Here is a 25,027-nt window from a genome sequence, read left to right on the forward strand (position 1 = left end):
CAGCAGGAATAGAGAATGTTTGGGTCACGCTCACTGGCTGTCAACTTGATCAAAAGAGAAGCTGCAACAAACTTTCTCTCTAATCGTGAGATTCACTCTTCAGACATCTTGAAAGGGAAAGAAGTTTGATGTCCCCAGTCGGTAGAATTTTACCTTTTATCAGCACAAATTAAGCCCTCATCAAATTAAAGATTCAGGGGCCTTTGGAAAATCTTGAACTCCAGTAGCCTCAGGACTGGCCAGAACGTCCTTGACGGCCACCTTGCAACTCCCCACCCAACATCTTCTTGGTTAAATGATCACATGCTGATTATCTCGGAGTACCCTGAGAGTTTCTGAATGCTGACCTCCAGAATGAAGACCGTCTGGTGTGGGCAGAGATTTCCCCCAAAGAAAAAGACCTGACTGGACTAGGTAATTTTATAATCTTATTGATGAATTGAATGACAGTAGGCAAACATCTTTCCTTGGCATTTAGGAAACATTTGGTAAGCCTTTGACCTCACCTCAAATCTTTACTTCAAATCTCACTTTGATTTGTGGAAAGCCAACTGTCTGAACTCTCAAGGGAGATGGTTTTCTGAGCTTGAACCAATCAAAGCATGGCAGTGGGGCCAATGGTCATCTGGTCATTGCATGCCACTTGGTGTTGCTGATGTGTTCGTGGTATGTTCTGGATTTGACAGGTCCATCATCACAGTAACTCAGTGAATGGCTTGCTTGAATTAAGCCTGGGGACAGGCTTCTCTTTATTGATTGGCTTTCGGTTTCTTTGTGTCCACGACTTGGTCCTTGTTGCATCTTTGAGCAGCCAGACTGGGAGGTGGAGGGGTGGTGGTGGGGGGAGATTTCCTTTTCCATGAATTATGCTACAGATATTTGGGTAAATATGTCTGACGTGTACACTGCTTTGATGAAAATGTTACTGCGCCAAAAAGGCAGACATTTGTCATGCTTGTCCTGCTTGCTAAACATTCTAACATCCCCTAACAACCAGTGCATGGAAACGGCCCTCCACGTTAGGGCAGAAGGGAACTCAATTCAGACCAGCTAGAGGAGAAGGTAATAAAGTGGTTCACTCCAAGATTTCACGACGATCCAGTTGCCCTGATAGTTACCCTGGGCCACTGTTTTCATATAAGACATGCATTTCCGTAAAGATCCCTGAAAGTTAGCAGCTCCTGACATACAGTAGTAGTCCTGGCCATACAGGTGCCCCTAGACTGAGCAAAAGAGACAGCAAGCAACAGGCTTCTGTTTGTTTTATTTTCTACCCTTTTTTGTTTGTTTTTTGAGACCTTTAACTTTGATCAGCAATGTTAGACTGTACCATGTGAAATTTCTACCTTTGTGTGCCCCACATGTGTGCCCCACATTGCAATACTGGCAATTGCATATAGCTCAGCTTAATGGAAACCCAATTAAAATGCCATAATATCAATTATCTTGCTCTCTGCACTTGAAATATATATATGTATGGTCATACACATATATGTGTGTGTTGTGTATATATATTATTCATATACATATGTGAAAATGTATGTATACACAACACATACACACACACACACACACTTCTGCCTTAAGACCTCATGGAGGACTCATAACAGTATCTAGGTAAATCTTAATACAAGGAGGTCAGGACTCGTCAAGTTCAGCCAGTCACAAGCCCCATGCTAGAACATCTATTAAATGCGATACTACAACCTATGAATAAAAGGTTCTATCTCAGAGAGAAATAGATTAGTAGTTCTTTCTTAAAACTCAATAGGAATAAGTAGTCATGTCTTTGGAGTCATGGAGAGGTGGATCTGTAGATCAACTATTTAAAATTATATGGGTGGTAGGGATGGATGGATACATACATGCATAGATGGGTGGATGGATAGATGGATGGATGGATGGTTAGAAAGGTAGATAGATGATAGATAAATAGATACATAGGTGGTTAGGTGGATGAATGGAAAGAAAGGGAGAAGAGAGAAAAAGGAAGGAAGGGAGGGAAGGAGGGCAGAAGGGACGGAGGGAGGGAGGAAGAATGGAAGGAAAGGAAAAGAGAGAGAGAAAGTGAGCGAGAGAGAGAGAGGAAAGAAAGAAAGAAGGAAGGAAGGATGGACAGATAGGAAAAAACTATCATCTCTATGCTCTTATAATATTTCATCATAAGCTAAACTACAGGAAGTAGAACTAAATCCTTACGTACAACCTTAGTTTGATCTAAACCGAAAAACTAAAGGGGTTTGAGTTGATTTCCATTTATGTGGGTACTCTACTTTAGGACTTTTGACGTCCTGGATTTAGATTAAATAATAGAGAAATGCCGTCATTAAAATAAGGCTAATAATTGCATTTAAAACGTTACACCATTTTATGTGGAGTCCTTATCAAATCATATAGACTAAAAATGAAGGGGTTGTCAGCCTATAAAGCATATGAGCCCCCTGAATGGAAAATTGAATTTACCATTTAAGGGTTTTTTTGGTAGAAAGGTTAATTTTAAAAATACTGTTATACTTCAGGGATTAACAATTTTACTTTCTCTTGCTGTGGAGTAGAATGTAGAAAGCTCATCTATGGGCAATGTGGATCCCTTAATGAGGGTAGACCGTGCAAAGCAGAGAAAGGCGGGAAGTTTCATTGTTTTCCCCATTCCTCTTATGTGAACCAAGTTAGATAAGGGTGGAAACTGTTTCTGATTAAAAAGCAGTCACAAGCCCCTGCACCCATCCTTTGTAGATGTGTGTAAGGAGGGATTTCAAGGTCTTATCCTGGTGCTTTGTGTGAAGCACTAGCTCCCTTGACCAGCTCAAGACCTCATGACACTTACTGGTTTACCAGGACAGGAGAAGAGCACGGACAACGTAATATGGCCGTCAACTCCCTTGTCTGGGGAATGGCCAGGCTTTACCCATGCTTCTTTCGCATATGCTGTGAAAAATAGCTTTTCTTATATGAAATGATGACAACAGCTTTGCTTTCTTCTTTTTTTATCCAGTTTTGTTTTTAATGTTCTTCCTTGGCAAAGTAAAAGTTGGCAACTCTATGATAGACTCCTTATTATATTTTATTTACATTTTCAATCTTTTTTTGAGAAATCCACGGGTGGATTTAAATTAAAAATAGAGTGAGAGCATTCTAAAACTTGGTGATGCCAAGAATAGTATTCTCAGATGAACGAGAAACCGAGGGCTTAGTTCATGAGGGGATAGATCTGCAGTTAAGACAAGGATTCAGGGTCGGAAGGAAGCTATTTTGGACTCACATTCTAATCTGTTGAGTTAAAACATGGCAGCAATAGTTACTCCGCTATCTTTTATTGATAGTGCCCTGTTGAAGTTGTTCTTGATTTTAGCTTTTAATCTTTTCCACTGTTTTCACTCATCCTGATGAGCTCTTCTGGGCTCTGCAATTAAGAAAAGAAAATGATGTTCTGTGAACTCGTAATAGAAATGAGACACTAATGCCTTTATTTATATCCTTCTGTACCCCAGTGCCCAGAAAAGCACATCCAGTCTTTAAAATTAGAACACCAGGTTGAAATATATATTCATACATAGTATTGTATATAATATCTCCTTGTTTTTATTTATATTCTTATTCTTCTATTTGGTTTAAAGTTTACTTTCTTAACTGATTCTTTTTTTTTTGGTGATCCAGCATCCCCTCAGGAAGAGAAAGGGAAGCTAATTATTCTAGACAGCTTCAGGGTAACAAGAAAGAAACAGGGATTGCCTGTGAGTTTCCTGTTACAAGGCACACATTCTACATGAAAATAAATTGCTTCAATAAAACTCGCCATATATATGAGAATGCTCCTGTGAAAACGTTCCTTAGGTGGAAATAGAGGACTTTGGTACTTGCACTATTTCTTAAGACTTCTTGAAGTTTAATACAGTAACTGAGCAAACTTTGATTCAAATCATCTCTCTGTGATAACGATAACAATCATTATGATAATAGCAATAATAACAATGGCTGTGTATGGAGTCCTTACTATGTGATAGCACTAAGTGTTCTAAGTGCTTTACAAAGACAGTCACTGAACTGTCTCACTAAGTATTAAATTGACGGCCATGGTACAGATGGGGAAGACGAGCTTGGGGAAGGGTGAAGTAGATGTTCAGCTCAACTTGAGAGCTAATGTCTATGCCCTTAATCCCCAGGCTCTATTGCGTCTTAGTGGAGCAACCTTGAGAAGTCGTTTCTTTGCCCTCCGTCACCTCATCTGTGGTGGGTATATTGATTCCACCTCACAGAGTGGTTTGGAAGTTTTGAGACACTGCCTATGAAATATTCAGTGCATCAAGGGCAGTACATAAGATACTCTTGTTTTCATTTTCATGTTTATATTTTCATAGTCATAAATTCCAGTTTTTCATATTTTATTTCATATTCCCACAACATAGTCCATTAAGAGCTTTAAATCTGGGTAGCAACAGTGAGCTTAGAGGAAACCAAAAATATCTAGGTTATTTCAGGTACACCTGAATCTCTATAATCCAGGGCTTTGAATCCGTTGTTTCTTTAACTGATTCCAGAGTCAAGCAAAGTTTAGGGAGGATAATGACCAAATATACTCAACTGATTATGATGTGGACAAGACTTTTAAAATATAGTAGGTAGGATTATATGCAACTCTAATCCTTTTTAATCCACTGAGTTCCAAGAATAATTTATGTTTGCTTTGTTTTGCATTTTTTTTAACGGAAAAACATGCTTTTTTTTTTTTTTTTTTGGCTACTTAAGCCCCCCCAATTGATCAGTCCTCCAAAGTTTAGATTTTGATATGTCAGGTTTTCTTAAAGTGAGCAGTCTTAGATGATGTTTCCTGCCACTTTTAAAAATCTTTTCACCACGTAGATTTCTGTTTTGAAGTTAATTTTTTCCGTAGTGTCTCTAGTGTGCCAGGTACTATATAAAACATTGGAACAAATGACCTGGTCAGGTAAGCAGTATAGTTAGGGCACCCATATAATGATCATTTAAAATGGATCATTTTAAATGGGACATTGAAATGATCATTTAAAATGGGATGACGTAACAGAGAAGGGATGCACTGGTAGTAATGACGCCAGGACAGCAGGCTTCAACTAGGACTGTCGTAAAACCAGAGGAACATGTGTGGTCATCCTAAGTAGAACCACCAGTGTGTGGATAGGAGAAGCAGGTCCAGGCAGGGTGATGTACGCTCTGGGAAATCCCACTATTGGGCTTCAAGTCCAATGTCTGTCGGTCCAGGTCCTGGACTGTTTCTACCTCCTGATGCTATTGTTACAAAGTCAGGGCAAAGGCACGTTTGCAGCTTCAAATAGTCATACCTGAGACACAACTTGATAACTTAATGATTAAGAAGAGAATGGAATTTCATGCTCTCATTTATTTATTTTTCCCTATGGATCAATAGTTCTGATTGAACGTTCACCAAACAAATTACGATAACTAAGATAATTATATCTTCTGCCAACCTGTTCTGCAGGTTGGTGCTGATTCCATGCTCAGAGATAGTGAAGGAGGGAATGTAGAGCTCTTGCTGGTAGCATCAGTGTGATTTTGGGAACTTGTGTTTATGGACACTAAGCTCTCAGCATCTTAGTGGAGAAAAGTAATATGGCTTAGTGATGAAAAGTAATATGGCTGTTACTGATCAGTGTGTTTCCTGAGTTTCTCTTCTTTTCAATTTACAGACAGGTACACACACACGCGCGCACACGTTAAATGAAAAAGTGCTCAAGTTTTTGTTTCAAGAAGTATTTGCCTTTGGTCCATAATCTTAACGGCTTCTTAACAACCGTTAGGCACTGCCAGATGAATATATAATTAAATTGAAGCGGTTAAAAAAAGAAGCAAGCCTGTAATAGTGAACAGACTGGACCAAGAAGGAGTTGGGGAGATATTAAAGGACATTCCAAACCCAGTAGACCATAGCTGTCACAGCCATTTGGGTAGACACGTTTGCCAGTGACAAGACAAGATATAACAACTCCTTTGGTCATACCATGGCCTAATTACATACTTTTTGGGTTGCAGATCATTGACTTGATAGGCCACAAAAAAGCAAATAAAACCTGTCTTTTCAGTAGCGCCATCAGGGTCCTTCAGCTGTGAAAGGTTTAGAAGCAGGTGAGAAAGCCCAGAGCTTTCTAGAGGCTGGTCAGGAACCTCTGATGAGGACCTGTACACAGAAGCCTCTGGATGAGCCATTTCTGTTGCTAATAAAGAACTTTCCTCGTAGAAGACAGTATTCCAGTCAAGTAGAAGGGAACATACACACAGTAGATAGACTCTGAACTGAGGAAGCATTAGTGAATGTGACAAAAATTAAACCTGCTCCACTTCGCCTTTTATTTTTTTGATCACTATCAGATATGCTAGAAAATCTATCTTTGGGGGTAAGAGGGAACTTTTCACTTAAAAATTTCTAGTATTTCTTTTAACGTTATCAAAGCAAGTTCTGACTTTTGTACCTATGAAGAGAACTTTTAATTCTTTTCCAGAAGAACTGACTTCTACTTAAATGTGGCCTCTCTTATTTTCATATTTGTGTGTAATACATGCCTGTGAGCAGTCATTGGGCAGAAATAAATGACTTCTCATGGTTTTCTCCCTGATGTGAATCACAGTGATTTATTCTTCTGGAATGAGATTCTCCTCCAAATCATAGTGCCTTTCATCTTGAATTACCATACAAAGCATTTAGAGTAGGGCCGCTATCAGAATTTAGGGTAGTCGGGTAGGAAGAGCTTGAGGAGGAACTAACTTGTCCATGTTGTCATTGTTTCCAGGCCTATTCTTACTACATTATGATGTGTTAATGTTCAGATAGATCATTAGATTGTGGGGAGATGAGACAGAATCAAAGCCAAACACCCTTTTCCCTTCATTATCTTAATCACTTAGATTGAAATGTGTTGGCCTGAGAGTCCAGACATACATCACACATCTGATAACCTGGAACAGTGGTTCCCACTGTTTTTGTAGCCGTGGAATCTCTTTAAAAAGAAAACTAGTATTGCTGGATGCTTCTAGCATCCTTTTAATCCCTATCTCCTTTCATGGTCCAATTTTGTAATTTGAAATTTGATTGCATTAAAAGATTGAGGGACTTTCCCCCCTGCCATTTCTATATTGTTAGAGGGTTTGTGGACCACTTCTAGTAACTAGAATAGGAGCCCAGCTGGTGGGGGTGGGGACACTTGAAAAATGTCTCCTGGAAAATATTAGCTCCACAGCTTTCCCAGAAAGACAGTTTCTCTGCTGTTCTTTTCATTGTTTATTCAATATCTGTATCGAACTAAAACAAACAACAGGAAAAGAAGTGCTTACCTTATTCTGTTCTAAAATTTCAAGATTGAAGTGGTTCATCTTGAGGGTCCTTAGAGCCTTACTCTGAGAAGCATTGTTCCCAGACCAACCAGATTGGCCTCACCAGGAACTTGTGAGAAATGCAGAATCTCAAGCCCCACCTGAACCACAATCTGTACTTTCAAGATCCCGGGGCGATTTGTGAGAAGCACCATTCTCAGGGTGCTTCAATTCTACCCCGATAGGCAGTAAATAATGTTCACTCTGAGTTCTCCTTCCACAAATCTTCCACATGTAAGAGAGTTTGTCATTGTAACTTGTTGCTTTGTAAACATCTCTCTGCTCTCTCCCTTCCTAAAGGAGAAAGTAAGAGCTGTCCACGGTTGGGCATCCCTCACAATCCATTCTGTTGTGACTTCCTTCCTCAACTAGTTTAGGGCCACAAATAATCATTTTTTGATTCCAAAGATCCAAGAATAATGAAAGTGATTCCATGCTAATATCTCCTCATTGGTTGTGTAATGCTGTAAACTCACACTGTTGTAACACGTACCCTGGAAAAGTCACATCTGATTTCTCTTACCTTTATGGAGCCTCTGTTTTGTCATCTGCTAGGGGAGAGCATAACACCGGTTAGAATCAGAAAGAGACGAAGGTGAACATTGCTTTATAAACTGAAAGAGGTGGCGAAAAGCATGGCGTTATCAATAACTCAATTGACTATTGACAGGTTTTTTTAGGGTGTATATGGTTATTTGAAAGCATTGGATGTATACAGGCAAAAGCAAGCAAATTAAATTAAATCTATCTAAAAGTGCAAATCATTTTTAGATGAGGCAATCTTCAGGACCCACCGTAACACTAACATTCTGGGAACCTGTGCCTTCCCCAACTTGTCATTGGCCTGACCAAGATGTAAAGCAGTGTCTTTCATACTCATTGTATCTATTCTTTGATTGGCACATGCGTTGGCAAATCTTTGCTTATTCACCAACAGACTGTGATCAGAGATTTACATATAGAGACAATCTCAGTAAGATACTTACTACACGCGGTAGTACAGGCAGGCTAATTGACTCTCAACTGCCTCATCTTTAAAGTGGGGCTGATGAATCATGCCTGCCTCCATGGGTTGTTGTGAGAATTAATTGAGATCATGAAGAAAAAGCTCCTTGAATAGCACTGATACTGAGTAGCCCACAGGATATCATCATCATCATCATCCTCAACATCATTATCCTCCTTATTTTTATTATCAGCAGCATCACTAAACTATAGGCATATTTTGTTTTGTTCTTGGCCCCAAAATGAGTCCTTTCTTGTGGCGGCAGGTTTTCAGAGTCAGGAGAATATTTTTGACTCTAGAAGTTTTTTTGTTGGTGTTGTTTTGTTTTTCAATCTTGACTTCCATCCTAGAAATATGAAAATACATAGACCCGAAATTTGCTAAGAGAGTAGAACTGAGGTGTCCTCACCACACACAAAGAAAGGTAACTATGTGAAGTGATGGATGTGTTAATTAGCTTGATTGTCATAGTCATTTCACAATGTACGTGGATATTAAATCATCACTTTGCACACTTTTAAAAAAGCATGTACAACCTGATTATAAAAATTTTAATTTGTCAATCATATCTCAAAACTGGGGAAAAATACATTGGGCCAAAAAATGTTGAAGGAAGAAGCAACTGGGAACCATGAGATCAAACAGCCTGTCCTTCTGTTCATCTTTCTCCTGGATTATTGCTTCTCTTTTCTGTCCAAGGAGGAAGGAGCTCAGGCTGTCAGGGATGCATCAGCTTCTTAGGAAAAACAACCAGTTCTCCCAGTGTAAACCCAGCCCCCAAATCAACATGGCTTTAGATTTAAAGAGTTAAAAAAAGTCAAAGTAAATCTGCCAGTGCTGCCCTTTTCCCGTTGTGCTTGGTGAGAAGTCCAATACTGCGGTGGAGGTGGGTTATTGGAACCCCAGGGAACTTTCTACCGTCAGCTCACTTCATTTTGCACATAACTCCTAAGTGGACCCAGACCTTCTCAGCATGGCCTCTCCACCCTCCAGAGCCTCAGCCTGGATACCTGCTGCTCTTCCCAGCCTCCAGAAACTCGGGGACCCCCTCAGCCATATGAGGGCTGCTTCCCCTAGAGAACACGTATGCTTTTCAGAGAACTTGCCTGACCCATTTCCACCCCGTGATAGGCACTCATTCACATGAGAAGCTCCTTCTGCCCAACCAAAGCTGAGGTGGGATTTTGCCGTCCTTGGAGGCTCCAGCCCACCTGTAAAATGACCTATAGCCTCGAAAGGCTCTTAACTATCTCCCACTTGCCCTAAAACCCCAGAAGCCCAGGACTTAACAACACAAACACCAGGCCTCTTTGTGGGGAGAGAGAAGCCTGTATTTTTCATGAGTCCATGCAGCCAGAAAAATACATGATGTTTTCCCCCCAAATAAAGGCTTTCCCATTCATGTTCTCATTGATCTGCACAAAACAAACAGAAATCTAAGAGGGGTAGGTGCTATTTTCATTCCCATTTTCCAGATGAGGAAGCTGAGGCCCAGAAAGGTGAAGTGATTTTTCTATTGGAACACAGCTTGTGTGTGACCAGGCCCAGCTTCCAGACTCACAGTTCTCTTTCACTTTAGCCGAGAAAGTGGTACAGTGGGAACCGGGGAGATTATTAAATGTTGGAGATACTAAAATTACAGAAGTGGACTCTCCCCAGGTCTCCAGGAAATGGAGATGCTCTTGCATTTGAATCTCTAAAACTCAGAGATTTTGGATGGAATATTCACACTGGGGACAGATTCACAGTACTTAACTCCTTTTGCACTTAAACATTTTTATGTGTGCGGTGTTAGCAGTAGGAACTGGGGCTCAATAAAATAGTTTTGAATGGGTGTTAATGCAGTCCCCTTTTAAAATAAAAAAAATACCAGGATAGACCCTTTCAGAGGAGTCTATAGTCAGTCTTTTTATTCACTTGCTTGTTTGTTTCTTTATACCTCATCTCAATTCTACAATTGGCCATGGCCTCTTGAAGTACATATGATAGAATACTAAATATATATATACACACACACACACACACACACACACATATATATATATAAATTACAACAGGGCAGGGAAAAATATGAATCTGAATGGGATTTGTACAATTCTAGAGTTTTAGAACTGAGTCAGGGTGACAGCGGCAAAATACTGATCACAAGCAAATCGGTCTCCCTTTCAAGGTGATAAAACTGAAATATAATCAGATTATGAGCTTCGAGATAGCCAACCCCAGTATAGATATTCCTCAGTGATTTACATGCCATGAGCATGGCATCAAATTCCTTAAGCTTAGCTGGGTGCCCGGCTCGTTGTAAGCCCTCATTAACCATCTGAGAAGTGAATGAACAACACCAGTAAACAATTTAGCAAAGGCACCAAATGGAATTTTAATAGGAGCACCTTTTTTCTGCATGTTATATTTAACTGTTCAGGAAATACTCAAGGCTGGATTCCCTGTGATGGAGATCAACACTAGTGCAATTTAATTAAAAAAAAAAAAAAACAAAAAAACCCACAGAAGACACAACTCTTATTTCCTGCGAAGTCAGGGCACATATGTTCAGAGAATATTTGCACAGTGAGAAATTAGTTCTCAATGCTGGCAGATACGTTAGAATCACCTGAGCGGCTTTTCAGGCATACCTGTGCCTGGGTACCACTCTCAAAGATTCTGTCCTTTAATGATCGGGCCTGGTAATTGGTATGTTATATTTTTTAAAATGGCCTGGTGATTGGTATTTTATATTTAAAAAAATCTTAGCTGATTGTAATGGGCAGTCAGGTTTGAGAACCTCTGTCTTATAACTAATAGATGCCCCAGAGACTACAGATAGAATTAAATTGACTTTGTCCCACTGCCATCTTGGGGCTGCCGTCTGCCCGACCAGAAGACCCACTTCTCAGGCTGTAGGGGTTTTTTAGTAGATAGCCTTGGAGGGTTTTATTCACATGTCAGTGTGTGTGTGTGTGTGTGTGTGTGTGTGTGTGTGTGTGTGTGTGTGTGTGTGTGTGTGTGTGTGTGTGTGTGTGTGTGTGTGTGTGTGTGTGTGTGTGTGTGTGTGTGTGTGTGTGTGTGTGTGTGTGTGTGTGTTCGATTGAATATTCCCAGCATTGGATACAAAAGGAAACTTGCTATGAATGGCGCCAACCCTGAGTTTTGTGTAACAATAGTGACAAAAAAGAATTGAGGCCAAAGAATGATAAATGACCAGAATCTTTAACAGTAGAACTTAAAGCCAGTATTATTTGATGGGAGAACCTCCTGTCTGGCCTTTCCCTCCACCACAACCTATGCCAGAATTTTCTCTGTATCTTGTTGATACCTAGCTTCTCACACCCCTTCCAGCAACACTGGCTGGCTGTTATTTTCATTTGACTCTTAGGATTCAGCTGTGGGTGATTTTTAGAAGAAAATTAAATTGCCAAGAGATGAGATTTCACGGAAGGTGAAAAGTAGGATAATAAGGATAACATGGCAAGTCACAGGACTCATGTAAATGCACCACCAGCTGAGTCAGACCCACAGTCTGGGTGGTCAGTCTTTGGAAATCATCGTAAAACATCATGAAGTCTGGTAATATATTAAAAAGAGAGAAAGACCATGTTAGAAAAGTCCTCCGCAGAGAAGCCACACCCATTACTGACTCAATACCCTCTGTTGTGAGCATCCCTGAGCAGAATCTTAGAGGGTGAATGAGAGTTGGGGTCTTGGAATCTAAAAAAACAAAACAAATGAAAATATATAAGAAAACAGAAACAGACTCACAGATACAGAGAATAAGTGAGGAGAAGAAAGGGAGAGGGGGGAGATAAGGGTATGGGATGAAGAGATACAAACTACTATGTGTAAAATAAATGAGCAACAAGGATATAAAGTACAGGGGAATGTAGTCATTATTTTATAATAACTTTAAATGGAGTCTACTCTATAAAAATATTGAATCACTATGTTGTACACCTGAAACTAATTATTGTAAATCAATATTGTAAATACTTTAGTTAAAAAATAAATTGTAAATTTTTATTTACAATATTTATTTAGTGTAAACAAACTTATTTAAAAATAAATATTGTAAATACTTTAGTTAAAAATAATAAAAATAAAATATTTTATTATGATTTTTATATTTAAGCAAAAAAAAAATTAGAGTCTTGAGCCAATCCAACAATGTCCAGATTTCACTTAACATCTTGTTCACATTACATAACCTTCTGTGTCTCCATTTCCTCGTTTATGAACGTGGGGATAATAAGAGAGATTGTAAGGAAAATTGAATGAATATATATGCACAGCACCTGGCAACCGCCTGTCATGGATAAGCGCCCCATCAGCTTTAGGTAGTGGCTCTTTGGTGTCAACACTCCAAAGAGTCAAGATGAACATAGCCTTCTCTCTTGTGCTCGGTAATTTACTATTTCCTTATTTTTCTTAAATTAGCAATCCTCTCTTCTCCCACAAAGCCTCCCCATATCTAAGAATCTTCCTGGGAAAGGTGGGCTTTGAAATGAAAACGAGAATGAACTTGCAGGAGATCTCTCAGCATGATTTCTCAAATTTCTCCATGGTAAAAAAAAATACCTAAAACCACAATTCCCTCCCTGGAGGTATGAGTGGGGTGCAGATGATCAGACCTCTCTCCTGGAAACTCTGATGCAGGTGGTCAGGGTTGAAACCCAGGCATCTATATTTTTAACAAACATTGTAGATAATTGTCTTCAGGGAAGTTTGAGAAGTTCTGGAGTAGAGGGAGAGGTCAAAAATAGAGAGGAATTCTAGGTGAAAAAAATGGTAAAGAGAATTAGATGCAGACTCACTAGGAAAAAATGGGAAGACCCTGCCTAGATGAACTTGAGTATATCCATTGGTGACAGTGAAAGAAGATGAACAGAGGAGGAAGCAAAAACAGAGAGCATGATATTATGGCCACTTTCACCAGCTTCTGCAGAAATGAGGTTTAAAGCCCATTCTTTTAGAAGGTCTTCAGAAACTAGAAGTAACCTTTCCTGGGCATCCTCAGCAACCACACAGCTAGGTTGTCTTAGAGGCCAGCATGGTGGGTGGCAAAATGGAAGCTGCAAAAGAAGCAAAACCTGCAAGAGATTTGGTGATCCAGCCCCCTTTCCACTCTGCATTTGTGCCATCCCCAAGTGCTTCCCGGCTGTGGCTGATATAAGATGCACCTGCCGAGCATTTTCTAAGCTACCTCTTTCCAGATCCAGTCTCGGAACAATTATGCCAGGACCCACAGGAGTAGGGCTCGGCTTTATTGCTTTTAACCTCTCCCTGTGAATCTAGGGGCAGCCAAGGGGAGAACCATTCAGCTAGACAAGCGCTTCTCAGCCTTGGCTGGATAATACAGTCACCTGGAGGTCTTTAGAAACTACAGATGCCTGAGACCCACTTACAGAGCTGCCCATTTAACTGGTCACTAGGAATTTTAGAAGCACACCAGCTGTTTACCCTGTCCAGCCAAGGTTGAGAATGACTCAGCCAGACCTAATCATCAACAGCCACTGCACAAACCAGTTTGCTGAAAATAAGGTCCAACTGCATTTGAAGTTTAAGTCCTCAGGCCTGGGTTGACAGTGAAGAGCAGACTAGGATTAGCAAAAGGGGACAGGCCCCGTGCCAGGCTCCTTTGCCCTCTTGAGAGGTGACCCCCCTGTCCAGAGCACACCTGGGTTGCTCTGATCATTAAGTTTTCCTGACAGTTTGGGAACAGCAGACTTCTCTGCTAGGTCTTTAATCTCTTTGATCATACCTCTCTCTGGTCATTTGGGGTAAATAATTTCACCGAGAGGGTCATATCATTTTATGGGCAGACTAAAAGACATGGTTTATCTTCAATTTCAAGTGGAGAGAAACAGAATTGTATATAAAAGTGTCCTAACAGAGGAGACATAGACACCACAATGAAACCTGCCCCTTATTCTACCCAAATTCCTCTGTTGGCCTGACATGTGGGGTGTCTCTTACCAGGCTATATTTGCCAGGCATTTCCTATTAGTTGTACTTATAATCAATCGATGAAAGGGTAGTTTAGAGGGAGGGGTGATCACACAGGCTTACTCCATGGAATTAATGAGCTTCATAGGAATGCACTTTTCTAAGACGTTAGGGTAACCTTCCTTGGATGTAGTGGGACTGCTTGTGTGGGTTAAAAAAAAGTACAGAATTGATACGCCCAGTGGATTACTACTTTTTTACAAATATGTTTATACTCCTTTTCTGGCACTGCTGCAGAGCCCACGGCATATTCTTTAAAATGTTGGTGATAACTCTCTAAACTTTGATGTAGACGATTTGATAGTTGGAGGTAGCCTGAGCCAACTCTTTTGAAGACAGTAAGTCATCAATGGGAGTAATCGCCTCTGTTTAGAAATTTGCCCAGGAATCAGAGACACTGAAAAAAGTCCAAATATATAGATTACAAAAGCAAAAAAGAAGAAGGAACTGGAGAAAGTGTAGCACTTTTTTAAAGAGTAAGTATATCATGTCAAAAATAAGAGTGCTATGAAGGACAGCCGTCATAGTTTCTAAAAATCTGGTACAATTAAAGAAAAGGGTCTCATTGCTTTATAATCATACTTGCAGGCTGCATTTTTTACAAGTTTTCTCTCTTCATCCAATCACTGTTTTGTTGTTGTTGTTGTTTTGCGGTACGTGGGCCTCTCACTGTTGTGGCCTCTCCTGTTGCAGAGCACAGGCTCCGGTCGCGCAGGCTCAGCGGCCATGGCTCACGGGCCCAGCCGCTCCGCGGCATGTGGGATCCTCCCGGACCGGGGCACGAACCCTCGTCCCCTGCATCAGCAGGCGGACTCTCAACCACTGCGCCACCAGGGAAGCCCAAACACTGTTTTTTAATCTGTGTTGGTTGCCTCCCATGGCTTTCCCAGAGTCTAGCATGCTGGACAGTTTCTTAGGGAAAATGCAGAAGAGAGACTCAAGGGAGAAGTGCGTTTAGGGTTAGCGAGTATGGATGGGATAGGGCCACCTCACGAATGAGGCCCCCCTCGTAGATAAGACAATGGCTCTTCCAAAGAGCTTGCCCCTTAGATAAACCAGATCACCGTTCTTGGTTATGGTAGGTTCTTCTTTTGATCATGCTAGAAACAGAGGTCCTTCCCAAGTACTTGTTTGGTCCACTGGACAATATCATACATGTAATTTGAGCTGTCTGTGTCTTAGAGTCAGTCCTAGGTGAGCAGGTCAAAACAGATACTCAACCCAAACAGCTTCATTTTCAGGGATACTAATTTTACTTCTCCTCAAACCTTGAAAAGTTGATGCCAGATAACGATGGGGCCCAAAAAGTTCGTAAAAGAGCAAAAAGATAGCTAGCATCCAACAACACTAACTTTCATTGTTTTAAGAGAGGTGATAAATGAACTTAGTTATGACTTTTGTTATGTGGACGAGAAACATAAAAAATGCTATCCTCAGACCATGCATAATTTTGTTGAGATTTCATTGGTGTGGCAATGATGAGAGTCTTCAGCTGAATGTTAAATTCTAGTGAATTTTCAAATGGTAGCTCTATTTGTATTCCAGGGTGTACCTCTTACAATAGTAAAACTTTCTTAAGATGTTTGAAGGGATGCTCAATCACTAGATACTTTTAGAAACGTTGGAACAAGACCAATCAAACCAAAAGGCAAAAATACATTTATCTGGGTTCCAGATGATTCCTGTGCACAGTAAAATCTAACAAATGAGAATTAGAAGCCTCAATACTCCTGCTTCTGCGGCATTTAAGAGCCTAGCCAATCTCATTGGGACATTTTTGTAATCTGCCTGACGCAGACGTTCTTATTTCTAGAGAAACAGACAGTACCCGTGAATTAGAACATTACATTGTGGAAATGGCACAGTTGGAAACATCTTAAGAGAGTTTTATCATCTTTCTGGATTTACTAAATCAAAGTGAAACAGCATTTTCCATTTCTATTTTCCTTTTAATACCGCATCGTTAAAAATAATTTGGCAAGACAGGGTTTATTTCAATTGATGAGTTCTCTTACCTTCTTTATGTAGCAAGCCTCATTTGGTGAGGAAATTATTATCCATAACATGACACCATTTAACATACTCTTCAGAAATGACAGCATTGCTTTTTCTTTCATTTAAAAAAAATTTTTGGATATTATACTATAATAATAGAGTTTGGGATTTTATGATTTTCCTAGCTAGTTGCAGTATACTCTTTTTCTAATAGATAGTCTAATTTTGTTTCTTTTTTTTTTTTTTTAGTGTAGTCTCCTTTGAGCATTAGAAATCCGTAGAAGCTCAGTTTGAAATGCCCTAGCCTTAGAAACATACCCTGGCATGATGACATTTTAGTAACACATAATTAATACTTCAGTGCAACAGCTTATACGTGGTCCATGTTCTGACATCATCATGATTTTGTTGAAGGGTTCCCCGCATGCCTGTTTCATGATCTTCCTAAACTCTCTAGGTCCAAGAGAGAGCAGCACATTTCCTTGCAACATCCAAACGCAGCACCCTTCCCTCCCCCTCATCTGAATACATCGAACCAATTGGCAGAGAGAGCATTTCCCCCTGAGCGAGCAGTATTGTGAATTTTATCTTCTCTTCCAGAAATCAGTTCGTCTTCGTTGCAGCAGATGAAATTTCTTGTAACACCTCTGCAGGTAACAAACATTGCTACTTCTTGATGCATCCATCCAAGTCCCAGTATCCTTTTTTTTTTTTTCCTTCACATGCTGCAGTCGGTCACGCTAGAAAGTTTAGTTTAAAAAAAAAAAGAAAAAGTCATATCTTTGGAGTATAGCTGGAGCTTTTCGGCTCTGCTGTCTAAAAAGACAGTAGGCATTTTGCTAACTTGGATATTTTAATTCCAGTTTTAATAATACATGATCCAGAAAAGTAACACTATATTGAATGAAGCCGCAATAAAATCTTATGGTATAATCTTATGGTGAAATACTAAATGGGAGATTTAGGGACACAGTCATGGGACTTCTATGTTTTCGGACGTATTATGTCTGGGTTCACACAGATTTCTATGTGATTATTTGGGATCTGTATGGAATGACTGGTATATATTATAGGCCCTCAAAGAACGAATCTGTAAAGCTGGAGGCATTGGGGAATATAATTATCTCTGTCTTATAAGAAGGGGATCTCTATTCCATTAGTTAAAGATCCTCTAGTTCTTTCTTTTAAAACATACTACAAGTAGCAGGACATGAGAGAGACAGAGTCTTCTGATTTTGAAATCAGGGCATTGGCCAATGGAAATTGCACAGTTGCATGATGTGTCCATCAAAATAACGCCTGTCTTTTTGCTTTGATGTGGTTCAGAACAGTTATGTTTGGACTTCCATTAGCATGGAATTACTTGATTAAATGTCAAGATAGGTGAGTGCCTTAACTAACAACACATTTTTTTTTTTTTTTTTTTTTTGCTTTGAAGCCTAAACTCTGACCAAAACAATGACTAGGAGATCTTACCAATGTGTTGCTTTTAGTCTACAAGGGAGGATATGACAGCTCATTCTCATGTCATTGAGTGTGCCATGACCTTCAAAAACATACATTAAACGGAGCCTGACACATAGACATTCATCTGTTAACCAAGCACATGTCATCAATGGCGCGCTGTGAACAAAGGCGTGTTTGCTAACGCTTCACCCCCTGCTTACAGTCTTTGGAGAAAAAGAGAGAGATCAGGGAAGCCTGGAGAGCTAGGAACACATCCCCAGCCCTCTCTGTTCTGTTTCACTGATGGTCGGACTCAGTATTTTTAATGGGTTACAGTCTTCCCCTGGGAGTGCCTGAGGTATGCGTGTTCATATTTTAAAGCGCCAGCTTACTCCTTTCTTGAAAACTCGGCTGTTTTCCTTCCAGCCTTTAGCCTCACATATCTCTGTTTCTCCTTGTGAGAGGTGGTGCATTCACTAATGCCTAACAGTAGAAGATGGGGGTTGCTTTGCTGGGGGTGGAAGGGGAACCTTCCTGGGATACGCGACATTTAACGTTTGAAGAACCTATAGAGAACGAAGCATGCAACTAAAGGGGAAATCAGGGTGGGGAAGAAGGTTGGTTGAAAATGTTAATGAACATCCTTTGTGGCTATACTGGTGGTCCAGAGCCTCTGTCTTCCCTGTTAATCTGTATGCATGTTCCAGTGTGTCTTAGGTTCATTTTGACATCATAGATCAAACATTGCGAAGTTACCACCTAAGAGGTAGATATTGATTTTGCCCTGTGACTTAATAAACCCTGCCTTGTAATAAGCAAGTGATCCACACACAATATTTCGAAAAGAGGCTGCAGACAATGAAAGTTTGCCTGAGTCGAGAGAGTGTTTTCACCTACCTTGTCTAATTTAGGATGGCTGCTCCGTAAATTCTTAATGAATTGCTATTGATCAAATTTCAAATTGAGAGAGATATCCCTGTTGCTTTGATGGCCATATTAATAATATGTTGTATGCTTCATAAGGTTCAATTTGAACTCGAATTTCGAATCAAGCATGAAAAAGGAGACACCCATATCAATCAAACGTGAATTATCTCCCAGCCAGACCACCCTCCTCATAGAATGAAAATGAAAAGTCAGAACTGCGCAGTCAACAAAGGTTGTGACTCATGGTTTCAATGAAGTCTTTCTTATTTCCCACATACTGGAAAAAACCCAGGGCACCCACACCCTAAACAGCCCAGCTGTCTGGAGCTCTCCCCTCAGTATACACAACACTCCTTAGGGTGGGTCTAATTGAACCCTGGTGTCTCCTGGATTTCAGTATTTGACCCAGAAAGGCAACTTACCTCTATCGAAATGAGAAAAAGAGATCAACAAGATGCTTAAAGTCTGTTTGGAGGGCTTGATGGGTTTGATACCTGAAATTCTTATAAAGAAGCATTATTCTTATACGGCTGTCTATGAGGGCAGAGATGGCCGGACAGTTTTGTCTGTGGCTTGGGGCAGAGGAGGTGAGATGCAAATCATAAGATAGGAGCAGTGGAAGCCCTGAAGAATTTTTCTTTCAGTTACCAAAGGAAAAGTGATTATCCAACACGTCGATTCTGCTTTGCTGGTCACATAGAGGAAACATGTCTCACTAGCATGTGTGGTTTATGAGACTGTATTTACAAGGGTATGTGTTTTCGTTGTCAGTGGCTCCAACTGCAATATTGGTTGTCTCATTCTGATTTTCGTTCCTGAAAGACATGTGTTTATGTGGCTGTCTCATTCACCTTGAACCACACCAAGGGCTTCTCATTCTGTAACATCAAGAAACTTTGATGAGTTGGATTCTGCAGAAGATGGTGAAAAGGGCAAGGTGATTTTCCCTTCTCTTCGACCTGAGGTCTCCCTGCTGCTGTGATTCACTGGAGGTTTTCCAGGACTGGCCAGGGATTGTAGTTGGAGTAGAATGTGGGTCTTGTACAAGAATGGAGGTTGAAAAGCACATGACTTATTTTGATAGAACAGCTGGAAATTCATTTCAGTTAATTCATATGTTTTGGGTCATCACCGTGCAACAGCAACTCTTCTAGGCTTTCGAGACATAGCATTAAATAAGTTAAGAGAAGCCCTTCCTTCAGAGAGCCTCCATCCTAGTGCAGACCAGACCCCAAACATACATGAGTATATAATATAATTGCATGTAAAGTTATACAGTAGCTATAATGAATCAAAAAGCAAGGGTGGGGGTAGAAAGTAAGTTGCGATGCTACTTTTATATTCATTGATCAGAGGTGGCCTCTCTGAGAGGGTGACACTTGAGCCGGGACACGAATCAAGCCAGGGTGTGAGCCAGGTGAGTAATTGTGGAATTGAAAGCATTTCAGGCTGAAGCAGCAGCAAGTGCAAATGCCCTGTGGTTGAGGTATGCTTAAGGTGTTCAGGCACAGTGTGCCCAGAGCATGTGAGTAAAAGGGAGGATTTTAGAGATAATAACCAGGAAGATAGCCAGGGGTCCAAACAAATTAGAACTTGGAGGCTACAGAAACCATTTGAGATTTTAAGTGTGGTAGGAAGGCGTTGGAGGGTCGGCTGTCGTTTGACTTACTTTTTTTAATGATGAGTTGGACTGCTTTGTGGATTTCAATATGGCAAGAGCAGAAGAAAGGGAGTCCCTTGGGGCAGCCCAGGGAGGTGTTACAATGGCCTGGGTTAGGACAATGGCTGTAGAAGAGCTGAGAAGTGGTTCCTTGGCTGTATTTTGACAAGAGAACAAACAGGATATGCTGGCAGATTAGAAACTCGCAAGGACCAGTTTGTGTTAAATGCCCACACGTCCCTCCTGCCCCCAGGGTGTATTGGTCATTTCCCTGGAGAGCTAAGGCTTTTTGTTAGCAGGGAAAGCAAGCCTTTCATCCCTGCAGTAACTGTCCCTCATACGGGCTTTACTGAATTCCCCAGGGTGTAGTCATAACTTGCCGTCATTTATTGAGCAAATTCTGTGTACTTACAAGTATGATAAATTATATACAGTATATACATATATACACATGCATTTATGTATATATGTATGTATATATACATGCATATATAATTTATTACAGTAGCTCAGTGAGGTAGAGGTTAGTACTATCCTTGCTTTGCAAATTAAAAAAGAACAAAACGCTCAGGCCCAGAGGGGTTTGGTAACTTGGCCATGGTCACACAGGAGTCTATCTGGTCCCAATGCTTTTTCCCTGAGACCACACTGCCCCCAATTACTCCTTTCATCTTGACCTTGGAACATTGACCTTTGCCTCCAGATGGAATTCTCCTGCATTCTTCGGCTGTGCTATCTTGCTCCTAGAAAACTAGTATTTGTGAGTTGGGAATGGGCATCGTTGTTAAAATCTGGAGGGACCCCAAGGGAACTAAACGATTCTCTAAACAGTTGTTCCAGTAGGAGTTTGTTTGACTTGGCCCGTCTCCTTCATGCAGCTCGTGTGTGCTGAGCACTTGACATGCTGGGCGTGGTCTGGGGGCAGAACAGAGTGGTGAAGGGAGAATTCTGCATATCCGGGGAGACAGAGGGTCACACAAGCCAAGGGTGTTCTAGTGCTATTCTCCAAAATTCCCTCCTTTGCTGAAAATCAGTGGTGAAAAATCAACAGGTAACCCATGCCCTGAAAACTACCAGACACTTTGACTTCATTGTTCTGGCTGCCAGCTGCCCCTGGCCCAAGGGAGCGTGTGCGCATGTGTGTGTCTCTGGGGGGCAGGTGAGGCTGGGTCTCCGTCCAGCAGCCAGTCTCGCCCCTCCACCATGGCAGGTACCATCGTGGCGATGGGAAGCCAGCCTGCGGAGAGACTCCCAGTCCCTTGTGAGTACTGGATACAGAAGCCTGGGCCATAAAAACACATCTGCAAATGCTGTTGAAACCAGTCCCCGTGACATGGGTTGCTATATGCTTTTATTAGAGGCATTGTTTGGCAAGTTCAGGGGCACAGTGGGGGGGGGGGTGTCACCAGCCCCCTCCATCTCTTTATCCCCCCCAACCTGCACACGCACACACTTGCACACCCATGCAGTCGTACTAAGACCTCAGATAATATTTAGAAGAAATTTCCAAATTGGCCATTCCTCTAATTGATCCTTCAGCAAATTTCGTCTAATGGTCTTCCTTCCGTTTCAGTGATTTGATTATTCAGCAGAGTTGTCATGCAGCAAATCGATTGGTAGTTAATTGGTCTGTTTCCAATAAAATGTGATGTGTGTTCTAATAGGGGAAGCACAGAGTGATAAGGGAACATATAGGCAAAAGAACTTAGTAAAAATAATCATAGCATTTATTGAGCTCTTACTGTGTACTAGGCATAGTTCAAAGCTTATTGCATGCAATAATTATACCTTCTAAAAATGAAATGTCTTTATCAGTTTACTTATGAACATTAAAGATATCCAGAGAGCTCTGAATTAGCCTGAGTAAGGGAGGGCTAATCAGGGCAGAATTTTAAAAAAGTATAGAATAGTGGTTATCCCACGTCAGAGTGGGTGGCGACCACCTGCAGAATTTATTACAAATGCATAAGCGACAAGGTCCCACTGTGTACCACAGAGAACAATATTCAATATCCTATGATAAACCATAATGTGAAAGAATATAAAAAAAGAATGTATAAATATATATATATATAGGTAACTGAATCACTTTGCTGTACAGCAGAAATTAATACAACATTGTAAATCAACTATACTTCAATAAAAAATATTGAAACTGAAAAAAGAAACCAAATGCAGAATCCACTCCATCCTCCCCTCTGCCTGCCCCAGAGATTCTGATTCCTAGATCTGGAGAGGGAGCCTGACAACCTGCATTCTTACGAGTCCCCCCCAGGCCATTCTAATAGAGAAGGCCTCAGCTCACACTCTAGGAAACGTTGAGCTGATCAGTCAGGAATCTTCTGCCTTTCAGTGGGTGGAGGACATTCAGTAGGTTTTTCTGGAGTCCTCTGCAACATGGTGGCCGATTACCACGTGGCCATGGAGCCCTTGGAATGTGGCTGGTCCAGATACACACTAGATTTCCAAAACCTGGTACGAACACGATGTAAGGTACTTCACTCATCATTTTATGTTGATGACACGTTAAATGTGTTTTAAAAACATTAAAGTGTTTTTAATCTGTCAGGTCAAATTAAAATATAAAAAATTAGTGGCACCTGTTTTCTTTTTACTTTTTTTTTTAATGTGGCTACTGTGAAACTTACAGTGTCCTCTGTGGCTCGCATTTGTGGCTCTTTTTTTTTTTAACATCTTTATTGGGGTATAATTGCTTTACAATCGTGTGTCAGTTTCTGCTGTATAACAAAGTGAATCAGTTATGCATATACGTATGTTCCCATATCTCTTCCCTCTTGCGCCTCCCTCCCTCCCACCCTCCCTGTCCCACCCCTCCAGGCGGTCACAGCATTTGTGGCTCTTGTTATACTTCTATGGAGAGTAACGTTAGAGAGCCGTGTTTTCATTCATTTTGCTCAAAGGAATATTGAAAGAGTGTGTGTGCCCCAAGAACTGGTCTCTTAGAGACCACCTGGAATTAAAATATTGTGACGGGCAGCCTGGACATTGGTAGTGTGTCTTGACTTTATGTTTTAATCTTGCCTCTGACTGTGTGTGTGTGTGTGTGTGTGTGTGTGTGTGCGTGCGTGCTCTAGAAGGACATCCCTGGGGTACAGGGCCCAGAGTCTATCTCCTTCTCATCCTGTTCGTTAACCTCTTAAAATCTTTGATCTGCTTACATGGGACGTGGAGGGTGCTGGTACACAGGGCTTCCGAAGGACCACTCAGTTCAGGGGTAGTTCTGACACATGTATCCCAGGGGCTTTACTGGAGGGACCTCACATAGAATAGAGAGAGGGCAGGAGCTGCAATCCTCTCAATAATCTTAACAACATCAATAACTGATGCTTGTTTGGGTTCTCAGTAACCGGTGACCCTCAACCCTCATTTCAACCTCACTACAGCCTTATACAACCAGTCTGCACCATCATTATCTCCATTCATGGACGGAGAAACTGGCTCAGAGAGGAGAGAAACATTCTGAGGTTACAGCAGGGGAAGTGCACAAGCAGAATTTGATTCTAGGAATTCTGACCCTGAGGAATTCTTACCTGCTCTGCAGCCTTGCTTCTCTGCAAGTGTACTGAAGATCTCACCGGGGGATACAAACACAGAATGTTCATTGTGGCCCCCCAGGGATTAAACCGCATCTGGGGTGTCATGTTGATTTCAAGGCATGATGGGAGATTTTGGTAGAGCTGTAGTTGGGACACATAGAAGGTGAAACAGACTTTCTAAAAGGAGGGTGGCCTTGGCTTTGGCCTTGGCATTGAAGAGAGTGTGGCCATGCGTCTTTTGTTGGAGGAGACATTCTGGAGTGGAGGGACTGTGTAACCAAAAGCAGGACTTACTGTGTCTTCTCGACTCCCAGACAGAGGCTGGTACTCAGCTCCGATGAATCCAGAATAAGGGTTCTTACCTCAAACCTGTGCTGTTTGCGTTCGTAAAAGGAAGAGGTTGTGAATGGTATTGAGAAGGCGTAGCAAGGGTGGTACCATCTGAGTCGTCATGGATGTGATCTGCTTCTCATAGCTTCTGCAGCTTTCGGGTGTATATGCCTACTACATCCACACAGTTCAGACGCGGGACAGGCATCCGTGTACAGCAGCAAACTCTGCGGCTTCCCATCGAGAAGCCAAAGAGCCCAGAAGAGGCTTTCCCTCCTGCTTCTGAGGAAAAGAATCATGAGACTGGAAAAGGTGATTTACGAAGATAATCATTTCAAATCCAAGCTAAGGAGGCAAGCAGCAGGAGAGTCGGGGTGGGATAACTCCCTGTGCTTCCTCTTGGAGCATTTCTTCTATTTCTACCCTGTCTTCCTTAGAGGTTTTGAGTTATGGGACTGTTACCATCCCTCTGACTAATGTATCTTGGGAAGCTTTTAGAGTAAAGCCTGGTCACCCCCATGGTCTACAGTTATATAAGCCATTGCCTAGATTAGACCAGAGAAAGCTACTGTAGTGATAGAGGAATATTCCTTAGTGAGTGCCTTCACTAAGAGGAAATGAGCCGCTGAGGTCATGACCACAGGAGAGGAAAGGGGAGCATTTCCTAGCTAAACCATCACTCTCCAAATAGCAGACTGTGAGAACCATAGGGCCATGGTGTGGGACCCTGTTTGTACACTGTGTGGG

At 41.3% G+C, this 25,027-nt stretch overlaps 1 protein-coding gene across 20 annotated transcripts in view; it reads left to right on the forward strand.

The window, feature by feature from the left end:
- RBFOX1 (RNA binding fox-1 homolog 1) overlaps positions 1-25,027 on the forward strand; it is a 2,185,863-nt gene that overhangs the window by 2,150,850 nt on the left and 9,986 nt on the right. For 13 of the 20 annotated variants that reach the window (XM_033428861.2, XM_049699911.1, XM_033428853.2 and 10 more), the window contains one exon: positions 16,961-17,013. The exons of the other annotated variants lie outside the window; for them this stretch is intronic. In XM_033428861.2, the coding sequence (XP_033284752.1) occupies positions 16,961-17,013 (53 nt within the window). The remainder of the gene's footprint in view (positions 1-16,960; positions 17,014-25,027) is intronic. 20 annotated transcript variants of the gene reach the window in all.

The sequence above is a fragment of the Orcinus orca genome, chromosome 16 (genome assembly GCF_937001465.1).
Source record: "Orcinus orca chromosome 16, mOrcOrc1.1, whole genome shotgun sequence".
NCBI classification, from domain to species: Eukaryota; Metazoa; Chordata; class Mammalia; order Artiodactyla; family Delphinidae; genus Orcinus; species Orcinus orca.